This window comes from Pocillopora damicornis, chromosome 6 (assembly GCF_964200805.1).
Source record: "Pocillopora damicornis chromosome 6, jaPocDami1.2, whole genome shotgun sequence".
Classification (NCBI taxonomy): Eukaryota; Metazoa; Cnidaria; class Anthozoa; order Scleractinia; family Pocilloporidae; genus Pocillopora; species Pocillopora damicornis.
In genome coordinates this window covers 5,135,841-5,154,736 of record NC_142675.1, presented here as the reverse complement: position 1 = coordinate 5,154,736, position 18,896 = coordinate 5,135,841, and the positions used below count along the sequence as shown (strand labels likewise).

Sequence of the window (18,896 nt, the reverse complement as noted above, 5' to 3'; positions counted from 1 at the left end):
TTAACTTATTGTTACACCGGATTACATTGGGTGTCTTCTCTAGCTTTTCGATCTGTCTTTTCGAATTCAACTGAAGAAACTCCCATATCTTGTCTCCTCCTTCATTTATAATATTTACAGTCCTGGATCTTAAATCCCCAATTTCCTTGCCAAATAAATCCCAAATGTAAAGATTTCGTTATTTTCACTGACCCGAAGACGTATTTCAAATTTTTAATCTAAGATGGCCTTCGATGATTATTTTACAAGTTCCATCATAGTTTAGATTAAAACGTGATTCTGGAGACTTCACTTGATTCAGAGTAGTATTTAAATGCAAGCAGAACATGACAAATGCTGATCACAAAATAGAATGATAAAAGTCTCTTCCTTATAAAAAATTAAAGTAAAAAATTTCCTTAAAATTTACATTTTAGATGGATAACACTTTGTAAACAAGAAATGAGGAAACCCAAACTAAATGAATATTTTGTAAAGTCGAACGCCAAAACACATATTTACAATGATTGTTGATCATTGGATTATATCTACCGCCTACACTTTGGGTGAACGTGTCTGACATATGAAAACCTCTGCTGCCCTAAATGGAGACGACGGCAGTTATAGTTGATGATGACCAAATTTTTATTTTTAGGTAATGGTGCAGTACACTATAGCGCATCAAATCTAGATCTAAACATAACAATAAACTAGAAGAACACGAGTCTTCTGACGTTACATTATTATCTCAAGTGCATCCATAACTCGATATACGCACAGCTAAAAGCATGAGCAAATTTTTTTTATAGAAAACAGAGTGACAACAAGGATCTGCGCGAAGAAGCCTTTTATTGTGATAGAGTGCAATTGTGATTGTTTTGGTTTTAGTAAATTCCCAATTAAAAGGACGGAAACTCTGAAGCCAAGTAAAAAAAAACCCTCACGTCATCTTATTTACGTACGGGCATGCGTAAATAAAGATTTTGTTCATAGCAGCTAAATAGGACTTATATAGGGCAAGCACGCACGCTATGTTATAATAAAGCGTTTTCAAATGTGACTGATTTCTCGGGGTTTTTTCGTTAAAGGTGAATGCAGACGTAGTTGCTTCGCTTATCCCTCGATCTGTGGACGTTTCGACAAATTTGTATGATAAACTTACTATCTTTCTCAGGATACTTACTTAAAGTCAGAGTTGACCTCAATCAAGCACCCACGCTATGTTATAATAAAGCGTTTTATTTATTTATTTATTTTATTTAAACAATATTTAAACAGGGACATCACATTTAGCATGGCTAGTTTAAAGAGAGCCCTGCAAAAACAAAATTTGACAATACAAACTAACTCAAAATTGACAGACAAAAGTAAAACTCATCGGAGAAAATACATACAAAGTCTATATAACTAATTAAATCTGTTTAAAAAACCGCTTTCACTCAGTTTTAAAAGTTTTAGGGCTTTCCAGCGATCTTATTGCTTTGGGCAGATTATTAAAAGTGCACCAACCATTATATCTAAAACTGCCTTGATATTTAGTGCTTTTGGGCAAAGGAAGACGAATCAAATCCCCGTGCCCGGTATTATATGTATGATATTTCTTAGCTTGAGTAAAATCACTCAATAGGTAGGAAGGTGCTAATCCGTTCATAGATTTAAAAACCAGCCTGCATTTAAGATATTCTCTACGAGACTGAAGGTTAGGCCAACCAAGAATACGAATAATATCTGTTTCACTCACAGCCCTATTTAAGATAATACTCGCCACACGCCCATTAAGTTTATCAAGATACCCTTTAGATATAGCCCCAGAACTATCCCATACAACTGAGCAATAGTCAAAAAGGGGGAGTATCATTGCGTTGTACAAAATGATACAGGATGACTGAGGCAAGATCTTTCGTGCTCTACGCAACATTCCTAATCTAGACGAGATCTTCTTTCCCAAGTAATTAATGTGGGACTTCAAAGAAAGTGTTGGGTCCATAAAAACCCCGAGATATTTAAACTTTTCTAATAAGACTCGTACAACGACTATAAAATAATCAGCTTAAACTTTTACGAGTGGCATTTAAGAAACTAAAAATAAAGTACTCAACACGACCAGTTTAGAGACAAAATTTCAAGTAATTGCACGACCAGAGGAAAAAGACAAAAATGGAACCTATCGTAAGGGGGTAGGAGTGGCACAATCTTCGAATGCTAACCTTAAAAAACCTTGCATCGTAAGAACACTTCACAACACTCTCTTTTTCCATAGAGGCCTTTTCAAAGGGAGGTGGCATCCAAAATCTCCCTGTATTTACTTATTACTATTCAATAATTTAGTCTACAAGAGCAGCTTTCAGAACATAGCGATCGAGAACTACGAAGGCAATGACGTTCTGTGTATCGCAAAGAAATTAACTAAACCGGTACCTTTGGCTAGAGTGTTTGAGGCTTTCAAATGCACAACTAAATGAGAAATAAAACCTACATTTAGCTATTCAAGATTACACTTAATTAGACCTAAAAGCCTTGATGACTACTTCAGCAAGAAACAATAACAAGGTGATACTAGAAAAACCAAATGTGCCTTTGTTCCAGAGGTACATCAACCAGGGTTTGCGGACACATTTACAGGTTATATTGTTCAGCTCCATCCTCAATTGCGAGAGGTATGCAATTGATGGCCTCTTCTAGGAATTTGATACTTGTTTCGTCGTGTTCACTGAGACGTTCCTTGCTTTGTTTTTTTTTCCACCTCTTCTCCAAGAGCAATTGCGGTTATTTTCTTCACGGCAATTCTTATTTTTTTTGATAATCCTAAAATGATATAGATGTTATCAATATTGGGAGAAAAATTAGGATAACTGAAGAAAAAAAAACAGTAACCAAGTCAACCCACAAGTATCGCCAAAATCGCTGAGTCGAACGCAAGCCACAACTACATATGAGAAGGCGAGTGTTCCCACTCCACCTACTAAGGGTCACAGAGTCTCCCCCATCTCTTCGAAAGTTTCCGATGAATATTCAAGCAAATACTGATTTCCGATCTAATCAGTATGCTGGACTGGCTTGTAACGCAGCTCCGTAGTTTAAGGCACCATGGGAAGGTCTGATGTTCAAATTCTTAACGAAGCCTCAGATTATTTTTTCAGGTTCTCAGCTGCTTGCTCGTTGTAAAATAAAGTGCATATTTCTTATGGTACTCTGTCGAGGTATTGCCGAGTTCCCCTTGAAAATCTCATTTTTTCTTATTGTCCCCATTTTGTGCCTATGACACTTGAAACCTAAAAAACAAAATTAACGCCCCATTACACAGAGCTCTCACTTGGATTTCAGCTGAAACTATCATCGTTTGCTACAGAATTAAAGAAAACTGTGAGGAACGATTGGTTAGTATCAATGAGAAAATTATGAATAAACAAACCAAGTTAGTAGATAGCGGACAGGTGAATTGCGCTTTTCGCGCGCGTTAATTAGCTAGTTCGCTTATTAGCTAGATCGCCGGTAATGACTGTGAAATACCTCGTTTGACACCGACAACAACAAAAAAATTTGCTGGGTAGTTCTGAAAATTGAACTCTATTTCTCTATACTCTTCTGAAATGTCCAAGGCCCTGAATATTAGGTTTATTTTCTCTTTTTTTTTTCAGTTATTTTTTTGTTTGTTTGTTTGTTTGTTTGTTTTTTTTTGTTCAAGATTGTATTATTTCAGAACAAATTCAGAGAAAAAAGAAAGAACAAATATTACAACCTTGAGGGAGATCGGGTGGCCAAGTGGTTGGTGCGCTCCATTCTAAACGGAATGAGACGATTCTTGGTCCATAAGCATTTCTTTTGCTTTAATTGTGTATGTCATAACCGAAGGCTGTTACAAATCTCCTTTCAAAACAGGTAATTTTAACCTGAAATGGTTAAAATTAAATTATTATCGCGAAAACGGTATGCATATACACGGAACGGTTCTTGTCGAAATTTAGTTGCAATTGTCAATTTCTCATGAAATTACTCGGATTACTACAATAGCTTTTATGAAACCGTATATAGGTGTTTGTATTATATTATATAATTATTAATACGCAAATCCGTTTTAAGCGAGTTTTTATCTTACAGTTACCAAATTAGTAATAAAACTTTCATGTTACGAGAGACATTATATTCTTGATTCTTTCTGGATTGCTTCATCTTCAGGTGGTAAGACGGCATCTGATGTTTTGATGGTGAGACTTGAAGGCAACCGGCTGCTTTTTCTACTGACGATCCTGGTAAATGCTGTATTTATCTTGGTACTCAGAAAAATGTACAGCCATGGGTTAACGGCGCTGTTAGCGTGTCCAAACCAAAAACACACAAAGCTAACAATCGGCTGTATATGTAGGTAAGCCTTAGATGCGTGAATAATTTGCATCATATGGACCACTTGTGGTGGAAGCCAACAGAGGGCAAAGGCACAGGTAACAATAATGAGCATCCGAACCACTCTCCTCTTGGAAGTTTCGAGTTGCGCTCGATTTCCTCTCAAATTATTTACTCCAGGTGCAACATGGAACCATAAATTCCATGCAGTGATGGTATACAGGCAAGAAATAACGGCTAAGGGGATGAAATAGTTGACGACGAAAAGGAGGAGGTATATTCCTCGAAGAGCCCTATCTGGATCACCCAAGATGTAAACAGATAGCATGCAATAGGAAGAATTATTGTAGTCTTCCACGGTTTGAATAACAAGGAAAATGGACATGGAGACCAGTGACGCGATCCAAATAAATGGAACGGTTAGTTTAGGCTTTCGAAACCAAAGATGGCGGCGGAGGGGATGAACGATCGCATAGTACCTGTCGATCGCCATGAACGTCAGGCAGAGGACAGATGCTGTTATAGTGACATAGGCAGTATATACAACACCTTTACACATGACTTTTCCAAATACTCCCGGGATCATCCACAAACCGTCTGTATATATTGTGGAAATCGACCAGGGCATCACAATCAGGGTTACAAGCAAATCAGCGATGGCCATGTTGACGAACATAAGGCTTGTCAGTGATCTGACTTCAGGTTTCTTCCACACGATGTAGATGAGGAAGCCGTTCCCTGCAAACGATACGAGCATCGTGATGGCGTAGAGGACTGTCAAAACAATCCACTCGGTATCTGGTTTCATCTTTAGTTCCTGTTTTTCTCTGTTGCTAAAGTTTAATAGGATAAGACTGTTATTACTGAATAAATAATCAGTAAAGGGAACACTCATGGCCCCCCTAAAATCTTATTCGATACCAACCTGGGATGTGGTGAGAGGAATCGATTGTAAATTCAAAGGAAACAAAAACATTAAATTTTTTTTTCTTTTTTTCTTTTTTTAACAAAGTTCACTTTGGTTGAGTCGATGATATTTCGGGACGCCACTGAAGCTGTGAACAGGAACGGAAATACTGGAAACAGGAAAAGGAATACAGCAGGACATTTTGATTTTCCCCATAAATAACCCTAGTGAAAAAATCTTAGGGTGCGTTCCTTTGGGAGAATCTGGATCAGGATTTCTGATCTGTGGCGTTCCTTTCGAGCAAATCCATATTAAGATCAGTGATCTATCAAATCCACTCTAGACAAGGATTCGTCGGTTCACTGATCTGCGTGGTCTAAAGACGGATCATTGGATCACTGATCCAACGCGTTCCTTTAGGCGAAGGATCCGATATTAATCATTTTGCCCAGCGGTGCTCAATTTCAAACTAGTAAGAACCTCATATACTGACCGGAAAGATTGTTGGCAATCCTCCACAAATTCTGCGATAAACACGAAATAAAATCGATTTTGTAATGTTAAATCGATCGGCCACTGATCGCAGGCATTCAGGGTTCTCCAGTATCCATATCGTAGTCAATATTTGCTTCTATCTTAATTCCATCGTTTGAGTTTACCATGAAAAAATTTGCTTCTAATATGCTAAAAGCCCGTGCAGTAAGACGAGCCATTAAGGGAAGAGCTCAATAACCCACGTACATACACAAGTCTTAAAATAGCGTACTTTTTTGGAATTCTCTGAGAGCTCGTCTAGAACTCCGTTCCTTTCATGCGCCGTGATCTGTGTGATCTTAGTAATGAAGTCATGGTTAAGCACTTCTGCATAGATGTATTAAGTATTCTCATCCTTAAAATATATAAATACTGGTCTTCGTTGTTGGTTTGCCTTTATGACGAAAGCGTTTCTAATTTGTCATCTTCTTATTTGTCGTTTTCCGTCCCGATGAATAAAGATAACTTTCAGAAACAGTTTTTTTTTTATTATTATTTTCAATTTTCTGCACGGTTCCTTCAATTGTTCGCATAATAACAATAGCGAAAATTATCAGAAAAATTATCAGAAGGAAACGATAACAATGTATGATATCTTTTTGAAGACACCGTTGGCGCATGTATATAATTATTTTTGATGGACTGTAACGTTTTTAGAATTAGTTTGGAAACAGGAAATCAATCTGCCTATATATTCGCCTCACAAAGTCAACTTGTTTCCCTCCAAATTGTTGTGAGTTAAGAAGCGTTGAACGTCTCATGGCAGTTGAACGTACCTGCGATAGAATGCACTGAAGTCCGCTGTCAGCAAACAGACTTCTAGCCTCTTATTACTAAAGGAAGATTAAAAAAAGGAAAAAATAACATTTCAACCGCACTGATCCGAGCGTTTTTTCAGGTTGATCTGAAATAAGAAACACGGTAAACCTTTGGAGATCGATAAAGTTGCTTCGCCTGTCCAACGGTTTGAGAATTCAATGGCCCGAGACTGAGGAACCCTGCTGAACTAAAGAGGTTATTCCTGATCCCTTCCCTTTTTTAACCATTTCAAAATGATTTGCTATGAATATTAATGCGGGTCTCGGTCGCATCTCTTCTTGACAGCTGGACAGGAATATCAAACATAAATGTTTGCGTGTGGGAGTCCTCAAATGGATCTCAAATCCAACATGCCTCATATCAATTTTCAAGACACGTACAACACGGGCTTTGTCTTCCGCTTTATAAGTCACAGAAAAACTACTTAGAGCTCAGTCAAGAGGTCAAACCTATGAACACCGTTTAGAAGCTATTTGTCTTCAAAGCAAGCCTTATGTGATAGATTTGAGTTAAGTTACATAGAGGCAGAGTATTTTTTATGGATGTTACCCATAATTTATTGAATAGGGATAATTATTGATTTACCATTTACAGTCCGTTCCTATAAATAATCCCATTTTTGCCTTTGATCTCCCCGTTGATTTTAATTCATAAACTTGAGTATAAAAAACAAACAAACAAGAAAGAAACCCTCTTTACGTGCGGAAATTCAAGATCAACTCAAAAAGAAGATTTTGTGCTTTCTCGCTAGTCTTAAGGCAGGTGCTCCGTATTTTAAAATTCATGTTAGTGGGTAATTAGCCAAGTGGTCTCACGAACAGTGTGACAAACCAAAGAGAAAGTTGCCTTCGGTGGAATGAACAATTTCAATGTAATCTAGGAAAGTGAAGGAAATCTGGGGAAATTGCGAAATTATATTCTACGTAGGTCGTTGTACTTCTTTGTGAATTTGTCGGTTTGTTCTTGATCATGAGCAGCTGTAATTCAATGACAGACCTTCAGTGGGCTCTATTAGTTCGACAAAAAAATAATGCACTGGGCAAATAACACGCAATTAAGTTTAATAAAAAAAATGATAATTTAGCTTTAAGTCAATGGCGTCTTGGAACGCAAGGTTTTGTTATTTAGAATTCTATGGTGATTGATTGTGACAATGCACAAAAAGTGGAGACAAATTCCTTATAAATTTGTTTCCTTACACTGTGTTTTTATAGCCTGCATAATCGTGGGAAAGCACACGTCACATTTCGGATCACTTTACTGATGTCAAAATTAAAATGTTAAAAACGAGAACTTTTCCAATATTTTACCTCAATGAAACCAACATTTCAACGTTCACTACAAAATCAAAACAATTCTCAATTCTTGTACTTGTTGTGCCTGAGTAAATACTTGTTTAATATAACACAAACGAAAAGCTCTCTCTCATGAATTAATTGATATAGTTTCTAATCGTTGTTTCTTTAATTTGACTGCAAGAATCTGTAGTCAACTTTGGCATTTATGTTTAAAGGTGCAGTTTCTACATTTCCCCAAGAGTCTCCATCAGCCTGACTGTTAATAAAATAGTTCAATTAATGTTTGATGGATGGTGCATTGACAGGGGATAGGAATAGTGCTTTGACGCGGCGCTTTGCAGCTTTACATTTCCTGAACTAATCAATTCCTAATGATTCAAGTTTAGGAATACAGCCTTTTTTTCAGTTTTTGTCAAGATCATGTCGCATTCATATCGAAAGAAGCAGCCAGAATAAATATTTTTTGCGTGGCGCTATACAATAAGTATAGGAAATGCTTTTGTGAAAAATTATCTTCAAAACCAGCTTCTGCGAGGTAATTTGACGCTGAACAGCTAGGACCACACAATTATTTACCTTCAGCTTTTTGGAAGACAAAAACGTACGGAAAGTTTCTCTGCTTTTTGTTCAGGCGCAAAAGAAAAAACTTGGCGAGAACGAAAGCTAATTCAGTAAAAAAAAATTCTGCATGAACACTCTTTCGTTCAGATGCAAATTGACATAGGATCTTCAGCATAATAATCTATCTTACAAGAGACATTAAATTTAAACAAGATATTGCGCCCGTTTGGCCCTTCGCTAATACTCGTATGGTTGAGTAAGTGTTGGAATAAACTTGGAACATAAGCACCAGCTCATCTTAACCAAGGCGAAATATTTCAAGTCTCCATAGTTAAAGCGGCACATGAATCGTTTTCTTGAACGTAGCATTTGCATGATTGAGGAATTATTGCGGTATCAGGAAGTAGCCCACATAACAAGAAAATCCGGCCGAGAAAGTAAACCATATTTCAAATATCGTCAGCGACATTTTCATTTCCACAAAAAAGATAAGCTCATGGTATGAAAATCATCAAGAGACATACTTACGGCAAATGAGACTCCTGCTTGGATCAAATTACATTAAACGAATAAGGCTTACATCACTTACCATCCACAACTGAATCAGATTCAGTGTATTTTGGCATAGAGCCCTGTGGCTGCCTTGTTCGTTAAGTTTAAAATGCTAGCAAAAATGAGCACAGAGCGGAGAGGTTTAAGTTGCAAAAGTACTGTGTGATAGTCACTGGAGCTCGATAAATGAAATGACGCTTATCTCATGTGACACGATGGCTAAGCAAACCAGAAATGAAAAAGACGCATGTACAGGTGCGGTTGAACCGTGCGACGAAAAGCGTCAAGCGACGATGCCTACGTAAATGATAATAAAACTGACCTACACATCTCTTCGTGATCTGTGTACTTGTTCAGTTGGAGATTCGAGCAGAATACCCCTATTACTGTATAGTTAGTTCATTGGCAAGCTAGCGGAAGTTGTTGCAAAGGGCCTGCTCTGAGTCGCAGATTTTGTTCTTACTGTGCTTTTGGAAACGAAAGTGGAGGAGCTTCTAGCCATGGTAGAGACACCAGAAATAGGTTTAAAATAGCATAAAATTGTGGCCGTGCAGTGTTGAAATGACACAGGTTTATCAACACAGGTAACAAAACAACTCTAACGAAAACAGACAATACCGTGCAAACCATGTACAGGGCTGCGATCTCTAGCCGTTGGGTCGTTAGCTGAGACGACAGACATTTTCTTTAAGAGAAAATAATAGACGGTGACTTACCCGCAGACTCTCTTGACAACAGACAACCAACAACAGTCTGCCGTCAATCGTAGCGAAGATCATTCGTAATTTAGTCGCGACTTCTAACTCATCCGGGATAGCATTTTGATTTTATGATTAATTAAATCTCAGTTATTTTTATTACACTCGATAATAAATTTCGTTTATAAGCAAGTTAGCTGAGTGAAGTCTTCCTTCGATCAGTTGACAAAACGAACTGGTTTGACTGGTGTGCTCGTTGGTTTGAGAAGTAGAACGTTTAGTTCGATGACGAACACACTGGTTCAAAGCTGTCACTCTAGGCTATCATCAAACCAAATCATCTACCAGCGCCGCTTAAATAAAGTAATGGGAGCATCAACACAGCTAGTGGCGTGTTTGACTCGGTAGAGGATGAAAGAACGAGGAATAATGGATGTGCGTGTTTAGTCTTAGGTCTATATATGTGGTGGCTCGGTTGGCATAGCAGTGGATGAAAGAACGAGGAATAGTCAAATCATGTGCAAACTTAGGTCTATATAGCAACGAATTTATGTCTGGAAATTGCTGGTACGGTTGAACCGTGCGAAGGAAAAGCACTCGCATCAAGCGACGATCAAAGTGCTTGTATCAAAAGACGAGGCTTACGTGATCAATTTTTAACTCAGCTACATAAGGAGGGTTAAAAGTCCTTAAAAGTATTACAACTCTGATGTACATCGGTTTGGAAAAACAAACATTGTATTTATGTCCGTAATGACGATTCTTCTGGTTTTTTAGAACAAAGGAAAAGCATAGAGTCGGAATTTATTCAGAGAGGTCATCCCATTTTTTTCACACTTTACATCCCCATGTTATTAACCTTTTCGTGTCACGATCCAAAATTCCCAATATTTAATGTTTATCTGTAGATTAATAAATTTGAAGTCATGCGAGAAAGACTTCTATGTCTGACTGCTTTTTCTGTTAAGTTATACACCTGATAAACACTCGCTATACTGACTCCGCCATAACTTTGTATAACAAGATGAATCACACTCATTTTGATTAGTTTTTGCTAATGTTCAATTTGGGGAGAGACTCTCGTTGGCGTCCAGATTATCAATATTTAAGCAAATAAATGTTGCCGTGGGTCTCTTCAGTAATAGCTCACATCAGTGTTACACTAGGCTGTGCTTCGTGTGGCACGTTTTTTTTCTTACAACTTTCGTCTCCTCCACGAAGATGTGGAACTTGAAATTACGAATTGCTGTTGTTGGCACTGACTATCAAATTATAACGTCTGATCACATCTGCATCGGACGCATAAATCAGTCAAAAACGTTTCTGGAAAAAGATTTAAGCCATTTTTCACAAAGGCGGGGCCAAGGAAATATTATAATATTCTAACCAGGTGAGGATTCGAGTCTTAGTTCTTCAGGTTTTTCCTTTTTTTTTTTCAGTGTAATCAAAAGAGCGAAAAGTCGACTGTATGCAGTACGGAACCAATCCTACTGTCCTCCTCTCTTGAAACCTGGTTTGTCATCTAACGGCAGTGATGGCAAATGACGAAAATTAATACCATGAGAAAGAAAAATAAATATTTCCAAATTAAAACATCTTCTACCTTAAACAATCTTCCGATTCAAAACACTTTGGACGCGCTGATGAGGCAACATTGACAGGATAGTTCTAATTATCACACACATACGATCCTAAATAAATAAGTGAAAATTACGAATATCAAATGTGTCTTCCACTCATAATGTTTTCACAAACCTGTATTTAATTTCTCTTGCACTCTTTAAATGTTTCTTACTTCAAGGAGAGAGGCCGTCCAGTGAATCCACGATGCGTGAAGATTCAAGCATGGAGCTTGCTGCGTAAAATTCAACCAATCACAATTGGTTCATATGTCAACGTGCGTTCATCGAGATATGAAGCATTTGGGAAGTTTGGAGAGCACGAAAGATGCATAAGAGTTGCTCGAGGCGTAGCCGAGAACCAATTCTTTTATAACATTTTCAACCGGAAGGAAAATTTTTTTCTCGAGGGATGTGTTTGCTGACGTCATGAGCGTGTACAATAGGGATATGAAGCACGCTCGCACAATTGAATTTGATTAGACAAATTTACTAGCCATGTTATAAAACACCTTGATGACATCTTTCTTTCAAATTTTTACAGTTTTAATTTCGAATTACGTCAATTCAAATTGTTTCATTTTTAAATTTGGCCTATTATGTTTTGATTGCGTGGTAGCATACCGTACCCTTTTTTTATACAAATTACTGAAAATATGTTTACTTTTTACATGCTACAATTTTTGCGTGCAGAATACCTGCGCCATCACTGTGGATATTTTTAAAAGACTTATCAGTTTTCAAAATAACTGAAAAATGTTCAATTTATTTTTATTTTTTATTTCGTATGTATTGCGTGGTAACACGGTTTTCGTTAAGACTTTCATGTGATCAGAATTTTGGAAAATATGTTTGCATGGTTAAGTTATAGTTACAGCGGGTTACAGTGGGTGTCTTATGTAGCTTTTTCGATCTGTCTTTTCGAATCCAACTGGTGAAACTCTTACATCTTGTCTCCTCGTTCATTTATAATATTTACAGTCCTGGATCTTAAATCTCCAATTCCCTCGCCAAATAAATCCCGAAAGTAAACATTTCGTTATTTTCACTAACCCGAAAACGTATTTCAAATTTTTAATCTAAGATGGCCTTCGATGATTATTTTACAAGTTCCATTGAGGAAGACATCCCAGTTTAGATTCAAACGTGATTCTGGAGACTGCACCTGATTCAGGGTAGTATTTAAATGCAAGCAGAACATGACAAATGCTGATCACAAAATAGAATAATAAAAGCCTCTTCCTTATAAAAAAAATAAAGTAAAAACTTCCTTAAAATTTCCATTTTAGACGGATAAGGCTTTCCGGGTGTAAACAAGAAATGAGGAAACCCAAACTAAATCAATATTTTGTGAAATCGAACGCCAAAACACATATTGACAAGGATTGGTTATCACCGGATTATATCTTCCGCCTACAGTCTGGGTGAACGTGTCTGACATATGAAAACCTCTGCTGCCCTAAATGGAGACCAGACAGTTCTAGTTGATGATGAACAAATTGTTATTTTTAGGTAATGGTGTAGTACATTATGGCGCATCAAATCTAGATCAAAACATAACTGTAAAGTAGAAGAACACCGCTCTTCTGACGTTACGTTATTATCTCAAGTGCATCCATAACTCGATATACGCACAGCTAAAAGCATAAGTATATTCTTTTATAACAAACAGAGCGACAACAAGGATCTGCGCGAAGAAGCCTTTTATTGTGATAGAGTATAATTGTGATTTTTTTGGTTTTGGTAAATTTCCAAAGTTGCAACAATAAAAGCGGAAATTTTACCTCTAAAGTTATTAATGACCAATTGGTCACCTTTTTTGGTTCCCAGTGAATGTCTTTTGGCCAAAATTTGCTGTAGCTGGTCTTCCGACAAATTCGCGAAACATGCAACTTGCGAGTTTTTTCGGCTTTATTTCTGTTGCTTGTTGGATGAGGACCTAAAAGGTCAATGCCGATAGAAAAATTGGGCAGTTCTTCGCTGGTTTCTTCCATATTTCAAAGAGAAGGAAAACTGCACTGCAGCTAAACAGGACGGAAACTCTGAAGCCAAGTAAAATGCTCACGTCATTGTTCATAGCGGGTCAATAGGACTTATATAGGGAAAGCACGCGCGCTAAGCTATAATAAAGCGTTTTAAAATGTGACTTATTTCTCGGGGTTTTTCATTAAAGGTAAATACTGACGCAGTTGCTTCGCTTGTCTCTCGATCCGTAGACGTTTCAACAAATTTGTATGATAAACTTTTTAACTATCTTTCTCAGGATACTTACTTAAAGACAGAATTGACCTCAACGAAAAAATATATCGATCACCTTCGTAAACAGGACGTTTCAAATTGTCAGATTCATAAAAAATTGGTCCATGCTTAGCGTGCGTAAATCGAGGTTTATATAATAAGCTCAGTTATGCACGCGTTTTGATTAGTTCTCACTTATGATCTATTGGAGGACAGACATATAGATGACGTCATCATTAAAACTTTTTTTAATTCTTTATTATATAAAACAAATAGATTCCAAGTTGCCGTGCGTCTGTTCAGTAATAGATCACAGAGGACGTCAAAATGTGGCAAGAACATCAGTGACACACTCGGCTGGGCCTCGTGTGCCACTTTTTTGTTCTTACCACATTTTGACGTCATCTGTGATCTCTTACTGAACAGACGCACGGCAGCTTGGAATCTATTTGTTGAATGGATGTACGCGGGAAGTTTGGAGAGCACGAGATACCTCTTGCTAACCGAGTTCGAGGGCAAAGCGCATAAACCAGTTTAGTACTTACAGTTAGTACTTATGTTATAAACCAACAAAATTTTCTGAGGTATCCGCATCTGGCATTGAAAGGAGACGTGAGATGGACGAAATCCGTACAGAGTGGTTAATGACTCTGCCAAGTATTCCAGTATTTTTGACGGCCTTGGAAATAAATTTGCCAAATGGCTCTTTCCTAAAGAACTTTTTATATACCAAACATCAAAACCTGCTTTTTGCTGGAGTTTACTGCGACGAAAAACGATTTATTTCGAGAACAGTGACAATACTCTGACTTAGTTTGGGCGGTTTATGTTACTGATAAACTACTAAAATGTATGCAAAAACGTGTATTTCACGACACTCAACCAAACATTGCTTAAGGGAGAAATTGATTCATCAATACGTGCCGTATCTGTATAGCATAAATATAACTACGCAAATTATGTATTGGCGATGATCCGGCATCAGAGCGAAATGACCCACTTTTCGCCATAAAACTTTATCGTGAAGGATCATGCAGCGGGATTCTGAATTGAATGACCTTATAATGGTGTTATTTACTTTATCATTAGGGTACTTTAATATGCATCTCCACAACTTTCGCAGTCTTTCAGGATTTCTGGACAATCTATTTCCCTTTGAGTAGGCCATTTTACAGTTGTGTACTTAGTTGCCAAGCCTTTGATTTGAAGTGAGGCTGAAGGTGACCTTGTTAGCACTTTGCCATCGTTTGATTAATATGTGCACGCTTTTTTTTTTTAAGCTGAATCTCTATCACAGTAACTTTGCGTTTCCTGTTATGCCAAAAATAAAATCAAAAACACAAAGTCAAAAGAACAGAATAGGTAACAAAGGCCAGGAAATCAACTGAAAAAATTTTCTGTTTGGGATTCCTCGGTACTTCAGTGTTTCCCTTAACCCTTTCACATCCAAGATCTCATTAGTTATTCTCTTTTCTGTTTGCCCTACAAATCCTATGATGTTAGCTCTGAGAATTTGGTATTGGATCAACTAATAGTCCCCTAGCTGAAAAAATTTTTTTCTCATCACTTGCCTGTTTGATATTGTATTGATTTGGTAAGGAGAAATTCTGTCTTGGTCACTCATGGGAGTTAAAGGGTTACGTAAGAAAAGTTTTATAACCATGCATCATTGCATACAAGGATTTTCTATACATTTCTCGCGATGAATTATAAAATTGAGTATCGTGAACGATGTAAAAATATGCTTACGTCTGTCCTTTTTGCTTCAAAATTTTCTTCATTTTTATTTCGACTTTGGCAACAGTCTCGTAGTTGGGTGTCCGAGTACCTTCGTTAGTTGTCCATTGTATAACCTTCCATAAGATTCAATGACAGGGAAAACTAGCTTCTGAGTAGACCCACCCTAACAGGAGGCACCAAGACTCCTGGTTGTCTTCTTCTTTATTACATTTTCTACAGCTAACCAAATTGTCTCTCTCTTTTATTCACTCTAGTGCACGCTCTAAAGTACCTTATTAGTGAACATATGGGTAATGCGTTGACTGTCTCTACAGAGTTTAACCCCTTGTTTAAAATTCTGACCCGGTCAAATGTATTTTTTATACAAGTGCACTAAACACATCCAAACATGACCACCGACGAACGTCTTCGTTCGAGAAACAAGCCTCATAAATAGAGTCAGCACAAACTATTGTTAATGTTTAAATTACGAGTTCAACCTTGCGGGCTTCTGAACTTGATAAGACTCGCACAACTACTATACAATAATCAGCTAAAACTTTTACGTGTGAAATTTAAAAAACTGAAAATAAAGTTCTTAACACGACCAGTTTAGAAACAAAATTTCAAGTTCGAGTAATTGCACAACCAGAGGAGAAAGACAACAATGAAACGTATCGTAAGGGGGTGAGACTGATACATGAATTAAAAAACCTTGCATCGTAATAGCACTTCACAACACTCTCTTTTTCCATAGAGGCCTTTTCAAAGGGAGGTCACATCTAAGATCTCCTTGCATTTACTTATCAGTACTCAACAATTTAATCTGCAAGAGCGGCTTTCAGAACATAGCGATCGGGAACTACGAAAGCAGTGACGTTCTGCGTATCACAAAGAAATTAACTAAACCGGTGCCTTTGGGTAGAGTGTTTGGTGCTCTAAAATGCACAGTTTCCCAGCTGCATGTTCGTTTTTAAATAAAGTGCATATTTTCTTATGGTATTTTCTTATTTTGTCGAGGGATTACCGAGCTCCTCTTAAAAATTTCATTTTTTCTTATTGTCCCCATTTTGTCCCTATGACACTTGAAACCTAAAAAACAAAATTAACGCCCCATTAGACAGAGCTCTTACTTGGATGTCAGCTGAAACTATCATTGTGTGCTTCAGAATTAAAGAAAACTATCATTGTGTGCTACAGAATTAAAGAAATCTGTGAGGAACGATTGGTTAGTATCGATGAGAAAATTTTGAATAAATAAAACAAATTAGTATATACCGGACAGGTGAATTGCGCTTTTCGCGCGCGCTAATTAGCTACTTCGCTAATTAGTTAGATCGCCGGTAATGACTGTGAAATACCTCGTTTCACAACGCCTATCTTCTCATTATTATTAAAATTAAAACATTTGCTGGATAGTTCTGAAAATTGAACACTATTTCTCTATATTCTTCTCAGATGTCCAAGCCCCTGAATATTAGCTTAATTTTCTCTTTTCCTTTTCAGTTGTTGTTGTTGTTGTTTTTTTTTAAACTATATTATTTCAGAACAAATTCAGACAAAAAAAAGAACAAATATTACAACCTTAAGGGACATTGGGTGGCCAAGTGGTTAGCGTGCTCCATTCTAAACGGAATAAGACGATTCTTGGTCCATAAGTATTTCTTTTGCTTTAATTGTGTACGTCATAACCGGAGGCTCTTACAAATCTCCTTTCAAAACAGCTAATTATAATCTGAAATAGTGAAAACTAAATTATTATCGCGAAAACGGTATTCAAATACACTTAATTAACGCTACCCGGAGCACTGAATAAACATGTCAGTGTTTCCTTTTTGACCAATACCCCGTAGGGCTATCATGCTCATTTCAATCATATTGGAAAACAGATGTTGTAAATAATCAAATTCTTTAAAAATACCAACTAGCAGGGGGCACACCAGTTGGCTGTATACAAAGCGAGTCAAGGAATCGACCCTACGGAAAAACGAGAACAAATCCAGCAAGTATTAGAGTAGAGGGCTTGCACCCGTGACCACCAGATCACTAGTTCAGCACCCTCACCATACTGCCAAGAACATCGCAGAAGCAATGCCAGTATGCTTCTTCATATAGTTCACTATGCCACGGATCCCCTTTTTTATTCTTACCAGCCAATAGAACGGTTCTTGTCGAAATTAGTTGCAATTATCAATTTCTCATCAAATTACTCGGATTACTACAGTAACTTTTCTGAAACCGTATACAGGTGTTTGTATTATATTATATAATTATTAATACGCAAATCCGTTTTAAGCGAGTTCCTATCTTACAGTTACCAAATTGGTGATAAACGTTTCATGTTATGAGAGGGATTATATCGTTGATTCTTTCTGGATTGCTTCATCTTCAGGTGGTAAGACGGCATCTGATGTTTTGATGGTGAGACTTGAAGGCAACCGGCTGCTTTTTCTACTGACGATCCTAGTGAATGCTGTGTTTATCTTGGTGCTCAGAAAAATGTACAGCCATGGGTTAACGGCACTGTTGGCGTGTCCAAACCAGAAACACACAAAGCTGACAATCGGCTGTAGCTGAAACTTAGATGCGCGAATGACGATCATCATCTCGACCACTTGTGGTGGGAGCCAACAAAGGGCAAAGGCAGAAGTAACAATAATGAGCATCCGAACCACTCTCCTGTTGGAGGTTTCCAGTTTCGCTCGATTTCCTCTCAAATTATTTACTCCAGGTGCAACATGGAACCATAAATTCCATGCAGTGATGGTATACAGGCAAGAAATAACGGCTAAGGGGATGAAATAGTTGACGACAAAAAGGAGGAGGTATATTCCTCGAAGAGCCCTATCTGGATCACCCAAGATGTAAACAGATAGCATGCAAGAATTATTGTACTCCTCCACGGTTTGAATAACAAGGAAAATGGACATGGAGACCAGTGACGCGATCCAAATAAATGGAACGGTTAGTTTAGGCTTTCGAAACCAAAGATGGCGGCGGAGGGGATGAACGATGGCATAGCACCTGTCGATCGCCATGAACGTCAGGCAGAGGACGGATGCTGTTATAGTGACATAGGCAGCGTATACAACACCTTTACACATGACTTTTCCAAATACTCCCGGGATCATCCACAAACCGTCTGTATATATCATGGAAATCGACCAGGGCATCACAATCAGGGTTACAAGCAAATCAGCGATGGCCATGTTGACGAACATAAAGCTTGTCAGTGATCTGACTTCAGGTTTCTTCCACACGATGTAGATGAGGAAGCCATTCCCTGCAAACGCTACTAGCATCGTGATGGCGTAGAGGACTGTCAAAACAATCCACTCGGTATCTGGTTTCATCTTTAGTTCCTGTTTTTCTGCTGCTAAAGTTTGATAGGATAAGACTGTTATTACTGAATAAATAATCAGTAAAGAGAACACTCATGGCCCCCCCTAAAATCTTATTCAATACCAACCTGGGATGTGGTGAGAGGAATCGATTGTGAATTCAAAGGAAACAAAAACATTTAAATTTTTTTTTTTTTTTAACAAAGTTCACTTTGGTTGAGTCGATGATATTTCGGGACGCCATCGAAGCTGTGAACAGGAACGGAAATACTGGAAACAGGAAAAGGAAT

The 18,896-nt window shown here is 37.7% G+C and overlaps 2 protein-coding genes across 2 annotated transcripts; both read right to left on the bottom strand.

Annotated features, from left to right (window-relative positions):
• Positions 1–3,784: 3,784 nt before the first annotated feature.
• Positions 3,785–5,215, bottom strand: LOC149043592 (G protein-coupled receptor 83-like). Its single transcript, XM_089210369.1, has one exon. The coding sequence runs from the start codon at positions 5,213–5,215 to the stop codon at positions 4,118–4,120; it is 1,098 nt and encodes a 365-aa protein (XP_089066495.1). The 3' UTR covers positions 3,785–4,117.
• Positions 5,216–16,914: 11,699 nt separating this feature from the next.
• LOC149043591 (orexin/Hypocretin receptor type 1-like) lies at positions 16,915–18,633 on the bottom strand. The gene has a single exon (XM_089210368.1). The coding sequence runs from the start codon at positions 18,616–18,618 to the stop codon at positions 17,620–17,622; it is 999 nt and encodes a 332-aa protein (XP_089066494.1). The 5' UTR covers positions 18,619–18,633; the 3' UTR covers positions 16,915–17,619.
• Between the last annotated feature and the right edge of the window lie 263 nt (positions 18,634–18,896).

Excerpts from the sequence above, each read along its gene's own strand:
- LOC149043592 (XM_089210369.1), bottom strand. The coding sequence starts at position 5,215 with ATGAGTGTTCCCTTTACTGATTATTTATTCAGTAATAACAGTCTTATC.
- LOC149043591 (XM_089210368.1), bottom strand. The coding sequence starts at position 18,618 with ATGAAACCAGATACCGAGTGGATTGTTTTGACAGTCCTCTACGCCATC.